Source organism: Mobula birostris, chromosome X (genome assembly GCF_030028105.1).
Source record: "Mobula birostris isolate sMobBir1 chromosome X, sMobBir1.hap1, whole genome shotgun sequence".
Lineage (NCBI taxonomy): Eukaryota > Metazoa > Chordata > Chondrichthyes > Myliobatiformes > Myliobatidae > Mobula > Mobula birostris.
The window spans coordinates 3931624-3950850 of record NC_092402.1 but is presented as its reverse complement, the minus strand read 5'-3'; the positions used below and the strand labels follow the sequence as shown (position 1 = coordinate 3950850).

At 49.1% G+C, this 19227-nt stretch overlaps 1 protein-coding gene across 1 annotated transcript in view; it reads left to right on the top strand.

Annotated features, from left to right (window-relative positions):
• LOC140191327 (growth factor receptor-bound protein 7-like) overlaps positions 1 to 19227 on the top strand; it is a 77934-nt gene that overhangs the window by 23381 nt on the left and 35326 nt on the right. Inside the window, exon 7 of the mRNA XM_072248627.1 lies at positions 6252 to 6312. Within this exon, the coding sequence (XP_072104728.1) occupies positions 6252 to 6312 (61 nt within the window). The remainder of the gene's footprint in view (positions 1 to 6251; positions 6313 to 19227) is intronic.

The following is a 19227-nucleotide window of genomic DNA, read 5'->3' as shown; positions in this document are numbered from 1 at the left end:
TTGTATCTCCTTCCTGTGTTGGCACGTGGCCAGGTGGTTAAGGCGTCGGTCTAGTGATCTGAAGGTCGCTAGTTCGAGCCCCAGCTGAGGCAGCGTGTTGTGTCCTTGAGCAAGGCACTTAACCACACATTGCTCTGTGACGACACCGGTGCCAAGCTCTATGGGTCCTAATGCCCTTCCCTTGGACAACATCGGTGTCGTGGAGAGGGGAGACTTGCAGCATGGGCAACTGCTGGTCTTCCATACAACCTTGCCCAGGCCTGCGCCCTGGAAACCTTCCAAGGCGCAAATGCATGGTCTCACAAGACTAACGGATGCCTATAAAATCTCCTTCCTGATGGCAGCAGCAAGAACGGATCAGAATCAGAATCAGGTTTATTATCACCGGCATGTGACGTGAAATTTGTTAACTTAGCAGCAGCAGTTCAATGCAATACATAATCTAGCAGACAGAGAGAAAAATAAAATAAAATAAAACATAATGATAAATAAACAAGTAAGTCAATTACACATATTGAACAGATTTTTTAAAATATGCAAAAACAGAAATACTATATATTAAAAAAAAGTGAGGTAGTGTCCAAGGGTTTAATGTCCATTTAGGATGGCAGAGGGGAAGAAGCTGTTCCTGAATTGTTGAGTGTGTGTCTTCAGGCTCCTGTACCTCCTCCCTGATGGCAGAGAGGAAGAAGCTGTTCCTGAATCGCTGAGTGTGTGTCTTCAGGCTCCTGTACCTCCTCCCTGATGGCAGAGAGGAAGAAGCTGTTCCTGAATCACTGAGTGTGTGTCTTCAGGCTCCTGTACCTCCTCCCTGATGGCAGAGTGGAAGAAGCGGTTCCTGAATCGTTGAGTGTGTGTCTTCAGGCTCCTGTACCTCCTCCCTGATGGCAGAGGGGAAGAAGCTGTTCCTGAATCGTTGAGTGTGTGCCTTCAGGCTCCTGTACCTCCTCCCTGATGGCAGAGGGGAAGGAGCTGTTCCTGAATCGCTGAGCGTGTGTCTTCAGCCTCCTGTACCTCCTCCCTGATGGCAGAGGGGAAGAAGCTGTTCCTGAATCGCTGAGCGTGTGTCTTCAGGCTCCTGTACCTCCTCCCTGATGGCAGAGGGGAAGAAGCTGTTCCTGAATCACTGAGTGTGTGTCTTCAGGCTCCTGTACCTCCTCCCTGATGGCAGAGGGGAAGAAGCTGTTCCTGAATCACTGAGTGTGTGTCTTCAGGCTCCTGTACCTCCTCCCTGATGGCAGAGGGGAAGGAGCTGTTCCTGAATCGTTGGCTGTGTGTCTTCAGGCTCCTGTACCTCCTCCCTGATGGCAGAGGGGAAGAAGCTGTTCCTGAATCGCTGAGTGTGTGTCTTCAGGCTCCTGTACCTCCTCCCTGATGGCAGAGGGGAAGAAGCTGTTCCTGAATCGTTGAGTGTGTGTCTTCAGGCTCCTGTACCTCCTCCCTGATGGCAGAGGGGAAGAAGCTGTTCCTGAATCACTGAGTGTGTGTCTTCAGGCTCCTGTACCTCCTCCCTGATGGCAGAGGGGAAGGAGCTGTTCCTGAATCGTTGGGTGTGTGTCTTCAGGCTCCTGTACCTCCTCCCTGATGGCAGAGGGGAAGAAGCTGTTCCTGAATCGCTGAGTGTGTGTCTTCAGGCTCCTGTACCTCCTCCCTGATGGCAGAGGGGAAGAAGCGGTTCCTGAATCGTTGAGTGTGTGTCTTCAGGCTCCTGTACCTCCTCCCTGATGGCAGAGGGGAAGGAGCTGTTCCTGAATCGCTGAGCGTGTGTCTTCAGGCTCCTGTACCTCCTCCCTGATGGCAGAGGGGAAGGAGCTGTTCCTGAATCGCAGAGTGTGTGTCTTCAGGCTCCTGTACCTCCTCCCTGATGGCAGAGGGGAAGAAGCTGTTCCTGAATCGCAGAGTGTGTGTCTTCAGGCTCCTGTACCTCCTCCCTGATGGCAGAGGGGAAGAAGCTGTTCCTGAATCGCTGAGTGTGTGTCTTCAGGCTCCTGTACCTCCTCCCTGATGGCAGAGGGGAAGAAGCTGTTCCTGAATCGCTGAGTGTGTGTCTTCAGGCTCCTGTACCTCCTCCCTGATGGCAGAGGGGAAGAAGCTGTTCCTGAATCGTTGAGTGAGTGTCTTCAGGCTCCTGTACCTCCTCCCTGATGGCAGAGGGGAAGAAGCTGTTCCTGAATCGCAGAGTGAGTGTCTTCAGGCTCCTGTACCTCCTCCCTGATGGCAGAGGGGAAGAAGCTGTTCCTGAATCGTTGAGTGTGTGTCTTCAGGTTCCTGTACCTCCTCCCTGATGGTAACAGTGAGAAAAGGACACATCATGGGTGCTCGAGGTCCTTTGTAACGGACACTGCCTTTCAGAGAGCATGTCCTGGGGGGTCCGCTGATCATGGATGCCGCTTTCTTGTAGCAGCACTCCTTGTAAATGTACACAGAAGCACAGGAGCCTCAGGACCCACATCGCCAGGTTCAGGAACAGTTATTACCCCTCAACCATCAGGAAGGAGGTACAGGAGCCTCAGGACCCACAGCACCAGGTTCAGGAACAGTTATTACCCCTCAACCATCAGGAAGGAGATACAGGAGCCTCAGGACCCACAGCACCAGGTTCAGGAACAGTTATTACCCCTCAACCATCAGGAAGGAGGTACAGGAGCCTCAGGACCCACACCACCAGGTTCAAGAGCAGTTATTACCCCTCAACCATCAGGAAGGAGGTACAGGTGCCTCAGGACCCACACCGCCAGGTTCAAGAACAGTTATTACCCCCTCAACCATCAGGAAGGAGGTACAGGAGCCTCAGGTCCCACACCGCCAGGTTCAGGAACAGTGATTACCCCTCAACCATCAGGAAGGAGGTACAGGAGCCTCAGGACCCACACCGCCAGGTTCAGGAACAGTTATTACCCCTCAACCATCAGGAAGGAGGTACAGGAGCCTCAGGACTCAACTCCCAAGATCAGGAACAGTTATTGCCCCTCAACCATCAGGAAGGAGGTACAGGAGCCTCAGGACCCACAGCACCAGGTTCAGGAACAGTTATTACCCCTCAACCATCAGGAAGGAGATACAGGAGCCTCAGGACCCACAGCACCAGGTTCAGGAACAGTTATTACCCCTCAACCATCAGGAAGGAGGTACAGGAGCCTCAGAACTCACAGCACCAGGTTCAGGAACAGTTGTTACCCCTCAACCATCAGGAAGGAGGTACAGGAGCCTCAGGACCCACACTGCCAGGTTTAGGAACAGTTATTACCCCTCAACCATCAGGAAGGAGGTACAGGAGCCTCAGGACCCACACCGCCAGGTTGAGGAACAGTTATTACCCCTCAACCATCAGGAAGGAGGTACAGGAGCCTCAGGACCCACAGCACCAGGTTCAGGAACAGTTATTACCCCCTTAAGCATCAGGAAGGAGGTACAGGAGCCTCAGGACCTACACCACCAGGTTCAGGAACAGTTATTACCCCCTCAACCATCAGGAAGGAGGTACGGGAGCCTCAGGACCCACACCACCAGGTTCAGGAACAGTTATTACCCCTCAACCATCAGGAAGGAGGTACAGGAGCCTCAGGTCCCACACTACCAGGTTCAGGAACAGTTATTACCCCCTCAACCATCAGACTCCTGTACCAGCTTCATTCACCCCAACACCGAACTGTTCCCACAACCTATAGACTCACCTTCAGGACTCTTCACCTCGTCTTCTCGATATTTATTGCTTATTTATTTATTATTATTATTATTATTATTTTCTCTCTTTTTTATATTTGCAGTTTGTTGTTGTTTGCACATTGGTTGTTAGTCCATCCTGTTGGTTCTGGTCTTTCTGTGTTGCTGGGACGCGAGGACCTGAGTTACAGGGAAAGGTTGAATAAGTAAGGACTTTACTCCCTGGAGTGTAGAAGATTGAGGGGAGATTTGACAGAGCTAGACAAAATTATGAGGGATATAGACAGGGTAAATGCAAGCAGGGTTTTCCCGCTGAGGTTGGGTGACACTACAACTGGAAGTCATGGGTCAAGGGTGAAAGGTGAAATATTTAAGGGGAACCTTAAGAGGGAACTTACCCACACAGAAGACGATGAGAGTGTGGAACGAGCTGGCAGCACAGGTGCTGGATGTGGGTTCGATATCAACACGTAAGAGAAACTTGGATAGGGGGATGGATGGGAGGCGTGTGGAGGGCTGGAGGTCAATGGGACGAGGCAAGTTACCAGTTTGTCACGGACTAGATAGGCCAAAGGGCCAATTTCTGTGTTGTGATTCCAAGTCCAGGACCCTGTCTCTTCCGGTGGGAAAACATGTTCGAAGTTCAAAGTAAATTTGTTATCGAAGTCCTTATATATTACCATATACAACCCTGGGACTTATTTCCCTGCGGGCATTCACAGTAGATACAGAGAAACACAATGGAATCCTTGAAAAGCTACGCACAAAGTCAAACAAACTACCGATTTGCAAAAGCAAACTGGGCAATTACCAAAAATAAAGCAAATAATGATAATAATGAATAAATAATTCTGAGGATATGTGTGGTGTAGTCCAAGTGTGACCAATGCAGTGTAATTCTGACCCAAGGCATTAATACTGAAGTCCATCACCACTCTCCCATGTGGGTACCTCTCATGTCTACACCTGATCGGACATCTATCTCTCCTCTGCTGTCTGATGTCTCTCACGTTTACACCTGATCGGACGTCTATCTCTCCTCTCCTGTCTGATGTTTCTCACGTCTGCACCTGGTAGGACGTCTATCTCTCCTCTGCTGTCTGATGTCTCTCACGTCTACACCTGATAGGACGTCTATCTCTCCTCTCCTGTCTGATGTCTCTCACGTCTACACCTGATCGGACGTCTACCTCTCCTCTCCTGTCTGATGTCTCTCACGTTTAGACCTGGTAGGACGTCTATCTCTCCCCTCCTGTCTAATGTCTCACACGTCTACACCTGATCGGACGTCTATCTCTCCTCTCCTGTCTGATGTCTCTCACGTCTACACCTGATCGGATGTCTATCTCTCCTCTGCTGTCTGATGTCTCTCACGTTTAGACCTGGTAGGACGTCTATCTCTCCCCTCCTGTCTAATGTCTCACACGTCTACACCTGATCGGACGTCTATCTCTCCTCTCCTGTCTGATGTTTCACACGTCTACACCTGATCGGACGTCTATCTCTCCTCTCCTGTCTGATGTTTCACACGTCTACACCTGATCGGACGTCTATCTCTCCTCTCCTGTCTCGGTGTCTCTCACGTTTAGACCTGGTAGGACGTCTATCTCTCCTCTCCTGTCTGATGTCTCACACGTCTACACCTGATCGGACGTCTATCTCTCCTCTCCTGTCTCGGTGTCTCTCACGTTTAGACCTGGTAGGACGTCTATCTCTCCTCTCCTGTCTGATGTCTCACACGTCTACACCTGGTAGGATATCTATCTCTCCTCTTCTGTCTCAGTGTCTCTCACATCTACACCTGGTAGGATGTCTATCTCTCCTCTCCTGTCTGATGTTTCACACGTCTACACCTGATCGGACGTCTATCTCTCCTCTCCTGTCTGATGTCTCACACGTCTACACCTGGTAGGACGTCTATCTCTCCTGTCCTGTCTGATATTTCACACTTCTACACCTGATCAGACGTCTATCTCTCCTCTCCTGTCTCAGTTTCTGTCATGTTTAGATCTGGTAGGACGTCTGTCCCTCCTCTCCTGTCTGATGTCTCTCACGTCTACACCTGATCGGACGTCTGTCTCTCCTGTCTTGTCTGATGTCTCACAAGTCTACACCTGGTCAGATGTATATCTCTCCTCTCCTGTCTGAGGTCTCTCATGCCTACACCTGGTTGGACGTCTATCTCTCCTCTCCTGTCTCAGTTTCTCTCACGTTTAGACCTGGTTGGACGTCTATCTCTCCTCTCCTGTCTGAGGTCTCTCACGCCTACACCTGGTCAGACGTTTAACCAATTTCCCCCAGGATCAATAAAGTGACTATGACTATCTCTCCTCTCCTGTCTGAGGTCTCTCATGCCTACACTTGCAAAGACGTCTATCTCTCCTCTCCCATCTCGGTGTTCCTCACGGCTACACTTGGCATCACCCGTCTTTCGCACCTGTCCCACGTGGATATCTCTCAAGCCCACACATTTGCACTCCCCTGTGTCACAAAGCACCGACTCCTGTCCCACATAGATATCCCTCACGCCCACATGTTTACACTCTCGCGTGTCGCAAAGCACTGACTCTCGGTTTTGGTTTCAACAGAAGAAGGGATCGCTACGTCACAGCCTCCCCAGCACCTGCCCGGGCACCGGACTCAGCACAGGTTGGTCATCATCGTGAAATGTAGAAACACAAAGAGCAGGCAGCACCCCGCAGGGACAGGCAGAAATGTGTTAGAGCCGTGTGCAGACACGAAGTTACAGGCCCAGACTAGTCCTAGACTGGATGGTCTTCTGCCTGTCCATCCAGTAAACTCCCCCACTATAGAAAACAGCCTCTCCACATTGACCCTATGTGTGTCCTCTGGTCCTAGACTCCCCCACTACAGGAAACATCCACTCCACATCCACTCTGTGTCCTCTGGTCCTAGACTCCGCACTACAGGAAACATCCTCTCCACATCCACTCTATCTGTGTCCCCTGGTCCTAGACTCCCCCACTATAGGGAACATCCTCTCCACATCCACTCTATCTGTGTCCTCTGGTCCTAGACTCCACACTACAGGAAACATCCTCTCCACATCCACTCTATCTGTGTCCTCTGGTCCTAGACTCCCCCACTATAGGGAACATCCTCTCCACATCCACTCTATCTGTGTCCTCTGGTCCTAGACTCCCCCACTATAGGGAACATCCTCTCCACATCCACTCTATCTGTGTCCTCTGGTCCTAGACTCCCCCACTACAGGAAACATCCTCTCCACGTCCACTCTATCTGTGCCCTCTGGTCCTAGACTCCCCCACTACAGAAAACATCCTCTCCACATCCACTCTATCTATGTCCTCTGGTCCTAGATTCCTCCACTATAGGGAACATCCTCTCCACATCCACTCTATCTGTGTCCTCTGGTCCGAGACTCCCCCCCACCTCCCGCAGGAAACATCGTTTCAACATCCACTCCATTGCGGCCTTTCAATATTCAACAGGTTTCTATGAGATTACCCCCTCAGAGCCATCAGTTGCTCGTCATACGTTAACCCTTTCATTCCTGGGATCGGTGGGCTAGTTTGCTCCAGAGTGGTGGAATTGGGGGGGGTTGCTGAGAAAAGGGAGAGAATTAGCGTTGGATCATTATGCTTGATGGCTAGCACAGAGACAGTGGAATGAAGGCCCTGCCTCCTGGCTCTACCACACTGTGACTCTCTCTACTAATTGGGGTCTGAAGCTATTCAATAGGAATAACGGCACTGGATGGAGCTGTAGTCCAACGAAACAAATCTACAGCCTCTGATTTCCAGAGTGCTTCTCAGAGCAAGCAGAGTTCTCTCTGGCTGACTTTCTAAACCATATCAGATGGGCACTTCCACAGGAGAACAGCCCATGGACCCTTAATTCCTCACAGAGGAACTCTCAGCACACCAGTCCCTCTGCCATAAGACCAGAAAACATTGGATCAGAATTCGGCCATCGAGTCTGGTCAGAATACGGCCGTTGATTCAGAATGCAGCCATCGGGTCAGAATTCGGCAGTCAGGTCAGAATTCGACCATCGACCCAGAATTCAGCCATCGATTCAGAATTCGGCTGTCGATTCAGAATTCGGCCTTCGGGTCAGAATTCAGCCATCGGGTCAGAATTTGGCTGTCGATTCGGAATTTGGCCTTTGGATCAGAATTCAGCCATCAGGTCAGATTTCGGCCATTGGGTCAGAATTCGGCCAATGGGTCAGAATGTGCCCATCTGGTCAGAATTCGGCCGTCGGGTCAGAATTCGACCATCGACCCAGAATTCAGCCATCGATTCAGAGTTCAGCCTTTGGGTCAGAATTCAGCCGTCGAGTCAGAATCCGACTGTCGATTCAGAATTCGACCGTCGATTCAGAATTTGCTCTTCAGGTCAGAATTCGGCCATCAGGTCAGAATTTGGCCATCGAGTCAGAATTCGGCCGTCGATTGAGAATTCGGCCTTTGGATCAGAATTCAGCTATCGAATCAGAATTTGGCCGTTGTCTCAGAATTGGCCTATCGAGTCTGATTTAGGTCGAGTCAGAATTGGCCCATCGAGTCTGATTAAGGCCATTGAGTCAGAATTCAGCCGTCGAGTCAGAATTCAGCCGTCGAGTCAGAATTCAGCCATCGGGTCAGAATTCAGCCATCGAGTCAGTATTCGGCTGTAGATTCAGAATTTGGCCTTTGGGTCAGAATTCAGCCAACGTGTCAGAATGCGCACATATGGTCAGAATTCGGCCATCGAGTCGGGTCAGAATTCAGCCATAGAGTCAGAATTCAGACATCTTGTCAGAATTCGGCCATTGGGTCAGAATTCAGCCGTCAATTCAGAATTCAGCCATCGGGTCTCGTCAGAATTCAGACGTCTTGTCAGAATTCGACCATTGGGTCAGAATGCACACACATGATCAGTATTCGGCCATCGAGTCTTGTCTGAATTCGGCCATTGGGTCAGAATTCAGCCGTCGGGTCCGAATTCGACCATCGAGTCAGAATTCGGCCATTGGGTCAGAATTCAGCCATCGGGTTAGAATTCGGCCAACGGGTCAGAATCCACCCATCTGGTTAGAATTCGGCCATGGAGTCTCATCAAAATTCAGTCATTGAATCAGAATTCAGCAATTGGGTCAGAATTCAGTTGTCAGGTCAGAATTCGGCCTTCGGGTCAAAATTCAGCCATTGGGTCAGGATTCGGTCGTCAAGTCAGAATTTGGTCGTCAAGTCAGAATTCGGCCATCAAGTCAGAATTCAGCGCTCGGGTCAGAATTCGACCATCGAGTCAGAATTCGGCCATTGGGTCAGAATTCGGCTATTGGGTCAGAATTCAGCCATTGGGTTAGAATTCGGCCAACGGGTCAGAATGCACCCATCTGGTTAGAATTCGGCCATCGAGTCTCATCAAAATTCGGTCATTGAATCAGAATTCAGCCATTGGGTCAGAATTCAGTTGTCAGGTCAGAATTCGGCTGTCGATTCAGAATTCGGCCTTTGGGTCAAAATTCAGCCATTGGGTCAGAATTCGGTCGTCAAGTCAGAATTCGGCCATCAAGTCAGAATTCAGCCCTCGGGTCAGAATTCGACCGTCGAGTCAGAACTCGGCCATTGGGTCTCGTCAGAATTCAGACATTGGGTCAGAATTCGGTCATTGGGTCAGAATTTGGCCATCGATTCAGAATTTGGCCTTCGGGTCAGAATTCAGGTGTCAGGTCAGAATTCGGCCATCGGGTCAGAATTCAGCCAACAGGTCAGAATGCGCACATATGGTCAGAATTCGGCTATCAAGTCTTGTCAGAATTTGGGTGTCGGGTCAGAATTCAGCCATCCAGTCAGAATTCAGCCATCGGATCAGAATTCGGGTGTCAGGTCAGAATTGGACCATCGAGTAAGAATTCGGCCATTGGGCCAGAATTTAGCCATCAAGTCAGAATTCAGACAACTTGACAGAATTCAACCATTGGGTCAGAATTTGGGCGTCGGGTCAGAATTCGACCATCTAGTCAGAATTCGGCCTTCGGGTCAGGATTCAGCCATCAAGTCAGAATTTGGCCATCATGTCAGAATTCAGCCATCGGGTCAGAATTCAGCTGTCGTGTCAGAATTCAACTGTTGATTCAGAATTCAGCCTTTGGGTCAGAATTCAGCCATCCGATCAGAATTCAGCCAATGGGTCGGAATGTGCCCATCTGGTCAGAATTCGGCCGTCGGGTCAGAATTCGACCATCGACCCAGAATTCAGCCATCGATTCAGAGTTCGGCCTTTGGGTCAGAATTCGGCCGTCGAGTCAGAATCCGGCTGTTGATTCAGGATTCGGCCATCGATTCAGAATTTGCTCTTCGGGTCAGAATTCGGCCATCAGGTCAGAATTTGGCCATCGAGTCAGAATTCGGCCGTCTATTGAGAATTTGGCTTTTGGATCAGAATTCAGCCATCGAATCAGAATTTGGCCATTGTCTCAGAATTGGCCTATCGAGTCTGATTTAGGTCAAGTCAGGATTGGCCCATCGAGTCTGATTAAGGCCATTGAGTCAGAATTCAGCCGTTGAGTCAGAATTTGACTGTCAAGTCAGGATTCAGCCATCGGGTCAAAATTCAGCCATCGAGTCAGAATTCGGCTGTTGATTCAGAAATCAACCATCGGGTCAGAATTTGGGTGTCAGGTCAGAATTCAACCATCGAGTCAGTATTCGGCTGTAGATTCAGAATTTGGCCTTTGGGTCAGAATTCAGCCAACGTGTCAGAATGCGCACATATGGTCAGAATTCGGCCATCGAGTCGGGTCAGAATTCGGCCATAGAGTCAGAATTCAGACATCTTGTCAGAATTCGGCCATTGGATCAGAATTCGGCTGTCAATTCAGAATTCAGCCATCGGGTCTCGTCAGAATTCAGACGTCTTGTCAGAATTCGGCCATTGGGTCAGAATGCACACACATGATCAGTATTCGGCCATCGAGTCTTGTCTGAATTCGGCCATTGGGTCAGAATTCAGCCGTCGGGTCCGAATTCGACCATCGAGTCAGAATTCGGCCATTGGGTCAGAATTCGGCCATCGGGTTAGAATTCGGCCATCGAGTCAGAATTCACCCATCTGGTTAGAATTCGGCCATCGAGTCTCATCAAAATTCAGTCATCGAGTCAGAATTCAGCCATTGGGTCAGAATTCAGTTGTCAGGTCAGAATTTGGCTGTCAGTTCAGAATTCGGCCTTCGGGTCAAAATTCAGCCATCGGGTCAGAATTTGACCGTCCAGTAAGAATTCGGCCATCGGGTCTCGTCAGAATTCAGACATTGGGTCAGAATTCAACCGTTGGGTCAGAATTCGGCCATCGATTCAGAATTTGGCCGTCGGGTCAGAATTCAGCCAACAGGTCAGAATGCGCACATATGGTCAGAATTCAGCTATCGAGTCTTGTCAGAATTTGGGTGTCAGGTCAGAATTCGGCCATCAAGTCAGAATTTGGCCATTGAGCCAGAATTCAGCCATCAAGTCAGAATTCAGACAACTTGACAGAATTCAGCCATTGGGTCAGAATTCGGGCGTCAGGTCAGAATTCGACCATCTAGTCAGAATTCAGCCTTCAAGTCAGGATTCAGCCATCGAGCCAGAATTCGGCCATCATGTCAGAATTCAGCCCTTAGGTCAGAATTCAGCCATCGGGTCAGGATTCAGCTGTCGTGTCAGAATTCGACTGTCGATTCAGAATTCAGCCTTCAGTTTAGAATTTGGCCATCGGATCAGAATTCGGCTAACGGGTCAAAATGCGCAGATATGGTCAGAATTCTGCCAATGGGTCAGAATGCGCACATATGGTCAGAATTCAGCCATCAAGTCTTGTCAGAATTCGAGCATTGGGTCAGAATTCAGCCGTCAGGTCAGAATTCGGGTGTCAGGTCAGAATTCGGCCATCAAGTCTCATCAGGATTCAGCCATCAAGTCAGAATTCAGACATCTTGTCAGAATTCGGCCGTCGGGTCAGAGTTCAGCCATCGATTCAGAATTCGGTCATCGGGTCTCGTCAGAATTCAGACATCTTGTCAGAAATTGGCCATCGATTCAGAATTCGGTCAACGGGTCAGAATGTGCACATATGGTCAGAATGCGACCATCGAGTCTTGTTAGAGTTCGGGCATCGGGTCAGATTTCAGCCATCCAGTCAGAATTCGGCCGTTGGATCAGAATTCGGCTGTCAGGACAGAATTCGGCCATCGAGTCAGAATTCAGACAACTTGTCAGAATTCAGCCATTGGGTCAGAATTCGGCCATCGGGTCAGAATTCAGACATCGGGTCAGAATTTGGCTGTTGGGTCAGAATTCGGCCGTCGATTCAGAATTTGGCCTTCCGGTCAGAATTCGGCCGTCGATTCAGAATTTGGCCTTCCAGTCAGAATTCGGCCATCGGGTCAGAATTTGGCCAACAGGTCAGAATGCGCACATATGATCAGAATTTGGCCATCGAGGCAGAATTCGGCCATTGGGTCAGAATTGAGCCATCGAGTCAGAATTCAGACAACTTGTCAGAATTCAGGCACCGGGTCAGATTTTGACCATCTAGTCAGAATTCGGCCTTTGGGTCAGGATTCAGCCATCGAGTCAGAATTCGGCTATCATGTCAGAATTCAGCTGTTAGGTCAGAATTCAGCTGTCGATTCAGAATTTGGCCTTCGGGTCAGAATTCGACCATCGAGTCTTGTCAGAATTCATGCGTCAGGTCAGAGTTCAGCTGTCAGGTCAGAATTCGGGTGTCAGGTCAGAGTTCAGCTGTCAGGTCAGAATTCGGGTGTCAGGTCAGAATTCGGGTGTCAGGTCAGAATTTGGCCATCGAGTCAGAATTCGGCCGTCGGGTCAGAATTCGGCTGTCGATTCAGAATTCGGCCATTGGGTATCGTCAGAATTCAGACATCTTGTCAGACTTCGGACATTGGGACAGAATTCAGCTGTTGGGTCAGAATTCAGCCGTCAATTCAGAATTCGGCCTTCAGATCAGAATTTGGCCACTGGGTCAGAATGTGCACATATGGTCATAATTCGGCCATCGAGTCTTGTTAGAATTCGGGTGTCAGGTCAGAAGTTGGCTGTCAGGTCAGAATTTGGGTGTCAGGTCAGAATTCGGGTGTCAGGTCAGAATTTGGCCATCGAGTCAGAATTCGGCCGTCGGGTCAGAATTCGGCTGTCGATTCAGAATTTGGCCATTGGGTATCGTCAGAATTCAGACATCTTGTCAGACTTCGGACATTGGGACAGAATTCAGCTGTTGGGTCAGAATTCGGCCGTCAATTCAGAATTCGGCCTTCAGATCAGAATTTGGCCACCAGGTCAGAATGTGCACATATGGTCATAATTCGGCCATCGAGTCTTGTTAGAATTCGGGTGTCGGGTCAGAAGTTGGCTGTCAGGTCAGAACTCAGCCATCAATTCAGAGTTTGGCATTCGGGTCAGAATTCAGCCATCAGGTCAGAATTCGTCCAACAGGTCAGAATGTGCACATATGGTCAAAATTCGACCATCGAGTCAGAATTCGGCCATTGGGTCAGAATTTGGCCTTCAAAGCTCACCGGAATTCAGCCATCAAGTCAGAATTCAGACAACTTGTCAGAATTCAGCCACTGGGTCAGAATTCAGGCGTCAGGTCAGAATTCCACCATCAAGTCAGAATTCAACCTTCGGGTCAGGATTCAGCCATCGAGTCAGAATTCGGCCGTCATGTCAGAATTCAGCCCTCGGGTCAGAATTCGACCGTCGAGTCAGAATTCGGCCATCGGGTCTCGTCAGAATTCAGGCATTGGGTCAGAATGCAGCCAACAGGTCAGAATGTGCACATATGGTCAGAATTCGGCTATCGAGTCTTGTCAGAATTCGGGTGTCGGGTCAGAATTCAGCGATCCAGTCAGAATTCGGCCGTCGGATCAGAATTTGGGTGTCAGGTCAGAATTCGGCCATCGAGTCTTGCCAGAATTCAGCCATCAAGTCAGAATTCACACAACTTGTCAGAATTCAGCCATTGAGTCAGAATTCAGGCGTCCAGTCAGAATTCGACGATCTAGTCAGAATTCGGCCTTCGGGTCAGGATTCAGTCGTCGAGTCAGAATTCGGCTGTCATGTCAAAATTCAGCCCTTAGGTCAGAATTCAGCCGTCATGTCAGAATTCGGCTGTCGATTCAGAATTAGGCCTTCGGATCAGAATTCGGCCAACGGGTCAGAATGCGCGCATATGGTCAGAATTCGGCCATCGAGTCTTGTCAGAATTCGTGCGTCAGGTCAGAATTTGGGTGTCAGGTCAGAATTGGCCCATCGAGTATCATCAGAATTCAGCCATCAAGTCAGAATTCAGACATCTTTTCAGAATTCGGCCATTGGGTCAGAATTCGGCCATCGGGTCAGTGTTCGGCCATCGATTCAGAAGTCGGCCATTGGGTCTCATCAGAATTCAGACATCTTGTCAGAATTCAGACATTGGGTCAGAATTCGGCCTTCTGGTTAGAAGTTGGCCACCAAGTCAGAATTCAGCCAATGGGTCAGAATGTGCACATATGGTCAGAATTCCGCCATCGAGTCTTGTCAGAATTCAGGCGTCGGGTCAGACTTCAGCCATATAGTCATAATTCGGCCATCGAGTCAGAATTTGGCCTTCAAGTCTCGCCAGAATTCAGACAACTTGTCAGAATTCAACCATTGGGTCAGAATTCGGGCGTCAGGTCAGTTTTCGACCATCGAGTCAGAACTCGGCCGTCTATTCAGAATTCGACCATCAGATCTCGTCAGAATTCAGACATTGGGTCAGAATTCAGCCATTGGGTCAGAATTCGGCCGTTGATTCAGAATTTGGCCTTCGGGTCAGAATTCGGCCATTGGGTCAGAAATCAGCCATCGAGTCTCACCAGAATTCAGAATTCAGACAACTTGTCAGAATTCAGCTACTGGGTCAGAATTCAGGCGTCGGGTCAGAATTCAGGTGTTGGGTCAGAATTCGACCATCTAGTCAGAATTCAGCCTTCGGGTCAGGATTTAGCCATTGAGTCAGAATTGGGCCGTCATGTCAGAATTCAGCCATCGGGTCAGAATTTGGCCAACCGGTCAGAATGCGCACATATGGTCAGAATTCGGCCATCGAATCTTGTCAGAATTCGGCCAACAGGTCAGAAAGCACACATATGGTCAGAAATCGGCCATCGAGTCTTGTCAGAATTCATGCATCAGGTCAGAATTCAGCTGTCAGTTCAGAATTTGGGTGTCAAGTCAGAATTCATCCGTTGATTCAGAATTCAGCCATTGGGTCTTGTTAGAATTCAGACATCCTGTCAGAATTCGGACATTGGGACAGGATTCAGCCGTCGGGTCAGAATTTGGCCGCCTGGTCAGAATGTGCACATATGGTCATAATTCGGCCATCGAGTCTTGTCAGAATTCGGGTGTCAGGTCAGAATTCGGCCATCAAGTCAGAATTCGGCCATTGGGTCAGAATTCGGCCTTCGAGTCTCAGCAGAGTTCAGACAACTTGTCAGAATTCAGCCGTCGGGTCAGAATTTGGCCATCGGGTTAGAATTCGGCCAACGGGTCAGAATGCACCCATCTGGTTAGAATTCGGCCATCGAGTCAGAATTCGGCAATCGGGTCAGAATTCGGCCATCGGGTCAGAATTCACCCTTCGAGTCTCATCAGAATTCAGTAATCAAGTCAGAATTCAGCCATCAGGTCAGAATTCGACCATCGAGTGAGAATTCAGCCATCGATTTAAAATTCGGCATTGTGTGTCAGATTTCAGCCATTGAGTCAGAATTCGGCCATCAAGTCAGAATTCGGCTGTTGATTCAGAATTCAGCCTTCGGGACAGAATTCGGCCATTGGATCAGAATTCAGCCATTGGATCAGAATTCGATCATCAGGTCAGGTTTTGGCCATCAAGTCAGAATTCAGCCCTCGGGTCAGAATTCAGCCATCAGGTCAGAATTCAGCCAACGGGTCAGAATTCGGCTGTCAATTCAGAATTCAACCTTCGGGTCAGAATTTAGCCATTGGATCAGAATTCGACAATCGGGTCAGAATTTGACCGTCGAGTCAGAATTCGGCCTTCGGGTCAGATTTCGGCCATTGATTCAGAATTCGGCCATCGGGCCAGAATTCAGACATCGGGTCAGAATTCGGTCATCAAGTCAGAATTCGGCCATTGAGTCAGAATTCGGTCATCAAGTCAGAATTCGGCCATTGAGTCAGAATTCGGTTGTCGGGTCAGAATTTGGCCGTCGAGTCAGAATTCTGCCATTGATTCAGAATTTGGCCTTCGGCTCAGGATTCAGCCATTGAGTCAGAATTTGGCCATCGAGTCAGAATTCGTCCATCAAGTCAGAATTCAGCCGTTGGGTCAGAATTTAGCCATCAGGTCAGAATTTAGCCATCAGGACAGAATTCAGCCATCAGGACAGAATTCAGCCGTCGAGTCAGAATTCAGCCATCTGGTCAGAATTCGGCCGTCGAGTCAGAATTCGTCCGTCAAGTCAGAATTCAGCCATCTGGTCAGAATTCAGCCATCTGGTCAGAATTTGTCCAAGTCAGAATTCAGCCATCAGGACAGAATTCAGCCGTCGAGTCAGAATTCGGCCATTGAGTCAGAATTCAGTCGTTGGGTCAGAATTCGGCCATTGAGTCAGAATTCAATTGTCGGGTCAGAATTCGGACATCAGTTCAGAATGCGCCCATCTGGTCAGAATTCGGCCATCGTGTCAGAATTCAACCATCAAGTCAGAATTCGGCCATTGATCCAGAATTTGGCCGTCGGGTTAGAATTCAGCCATCGGGTCAAAATGCACCCATCTGATCAGAATTCAGCCATCGAGACTGGTCAGAATTCGCCGTCGTTTCAGAATTCGACCATCGAGTCAGAATTCGGCCTTAGAGTCAGAATTCAGTTGTCAGGTTAGAATTTGGCCCTCGAGTCAGAATTCTGCCATTGATTCAGAATTCGGCCTTCAGGTCAAATTTCGGCCATCAGGTCAGAATTCGGCCATCAAGTTAGATTTCGTCCAATGGGTCAGTTGCAAACATCTGGTCAGAATTTGGCAATCGAGTCCCATCAGAATTCAGCCATGGGGTCAGAATTCGGCCATCGAGTCTGGTCAGAATTCGACCAATTAGTCAGAATTCAGCCGTCGGGTCAGAATTTGGCCGTCGGGTCAGAATTCGGCCATCGGGTCAGAATTTGGCTGTCCTGTCAGAATTCGACCTTGAGTCAGAATTCGGCTGTCGATTCAGAATTCGGCCTTTGGCTCAGAATTCGGCCATCCGTTTAGGTTTTGTCCAATGAGTCAGTTGCACCCATCTGGTCAGAATTCGGCCATGGAGTCTCGTCAGAATTCAGTCATTGGGTCAGAATTCAGACATCAGGTTAGAATTCGGCCATCGAGTCTGGTCAGAATTTGGCCGTCGGGTCAGAATTCGACCAATTTGTCAGAATTCGGCTATCAATTCAGAATTCAACAGAATTCTGATTCTGTGGAGTCAGAATTCGGCTGTTGGGTCAAAATTCGGCCGTCGGTTCAAAATTTGGCAGTCCGGTCAGAATTTGACCATCGAGTCAGAATTCAGCCGTCGATTCAGAATTCGGCTTTCTGGTCAGGTTTCGGCCATTGGTTCAGAATTTGGCCATCGGATCAGAATTCAGACATTGTGTCAGAATTTGGTCATCAAGTCACAATTCAGCCATTGAGTCAGAATTCAGTCGGGTCAGAATTTGGCCGTCGAGTCAGAATTCTGCCATTGATTCAGAATTCGGCCTTCGGGTCAGGTTTCAGCCATTGGTTCAGAATTCGGCCATTGGGTCAGAATCAGACATGGGGTCTGAACTCGGTCATCAAGTCAGAATTCGGCCATTGAGTCAGAATTCAGTCATCGGATCAGAATTTGGCCGTCGAGTCAGAACTCTGCCATTGATTCAGAATTTGGCCTTCGGCTCAGGATTCAGCCATCGAGTCAGAATTCGGCCGTCGAGTCAGAATTCAGCCCTCTGATCAGAATTTGTCCATCAAGTTAAAATTCAGCCGTTGGGTCAGAATTCGACCATCTGGTCAGAATTCAGCCATTGGGTCAGAATTCAGCCATCAGAACAGAATTCAGCCGTCGAGTCAGGAATCAGTTGTCGGGTCAGAATTCGGACATCGGTTCAGAATTCGGCTGTCAGGTTAGAATTCAACCATCGGGTCAAAATGCGCCCATCTGGTCAGAATTCAGCCATCGAGTCTGGTCAGAATTCGGCCTTCGGGTCAGGATTCAGCCATCGAGTCAGAATTCAGCCGTTGAGTCAGAGTTCAGCCCTCTGGTCAGAATTTGTCCGTCAAGTCAGAATTCAGCCATCGGGTCAGAATTCGGCCATCTGGTCAGAATTCGGCCATTGGGTCAGAATTCAGACATCGGTTCAGAATGTGCCCATCTGGTCAGAATTTGGCCGTTGAGTCAGAATTGGTCCATCGAGTCAGAATTTGGCCGTCGGGTTAGAATTCAACCATTGGGTCAAAATGCGCCCATCTGGTCAGAATTCAGCCCTCGAATCTGGTCAGAATTTGACCGTCATGTTAGAATTCGACCATTGCGTCAGAATTTGTCCTTGGGGTCAGAATCCAGCCATCGGGTCAGATTTCGGCCGTCTGGTCAGAACTTGGCCGTTGGGTCATAATTCGGCCGTTGGTTCAAAATTTGGCCATCTGGTCAGAATTTGACCATCGAGTCAGAATTCGGCCTTCAGGTCAAATTTTGGCCATTGGGTCAGAATTTGGCTGTCCCACCAGAATTTGACCATTGAGTCAGAATTCGGCCTTTGGCTCAGAATTTGGCCATCAGGTCAGAATTCAGCCATTGGGTTAGATTTCAGTTACAAACATCTGGTCAGAATTCGGCAACCGAGTCTGGTCAGAATTCGACCAATTAGTCAGAATTCGGCTGTCGATTCAGAATTCAGCCATCAAGTCAGAATTTGGATGTGGAGTCAGAATTCAGCCATTAGGCCAGAATTCAGCCATCCGGTCAGAATTTGGTCATCAAGTCAGAATTCAGCCCTCGGGTCAGAATTTGTCCATCGAGTGAGAATTCTGCCATTAATTCAGAATTCGGCCTTCGGGTCAGGATTCAGCCATCGAGTCAGAATTCAGCCGTTGAGTCAGAATTCAGCCCTCTGGTCAGAATTTGTCTGTCAAGTCAGAATTCAGCCATCGGGTCAGATTTCGGCCATCTGGTCAGAATTCGGCAGTTGGGACAAAATTCGGCTGTCAGTTCAAAATTTGGCTGTCCGGTCAGAATTTCACCATTGAGTCAGAATTCGGCTGTCCATTCAGAATTCGGCCATTGGTTCAGAATTCAGCCATCGGGTCAGAATCGGTCATCAAGTCAGAATTCGGCCATTGATTCAGAATTTGGCCTTCGGCTCAGGATTCAGCCATTGAGTCAGAATTTGGCCATCGAGTCAGAATTCGTCCATCAAGTCAGAATTCAGCCGTTGGGTCAGAATTTAGCCATCAGGTCAGAATTTAGCCATCAGGACAGAATTCAGCCGTCAAGTCAGAATTCAGCCATCTGGTCAGAATTCGGCC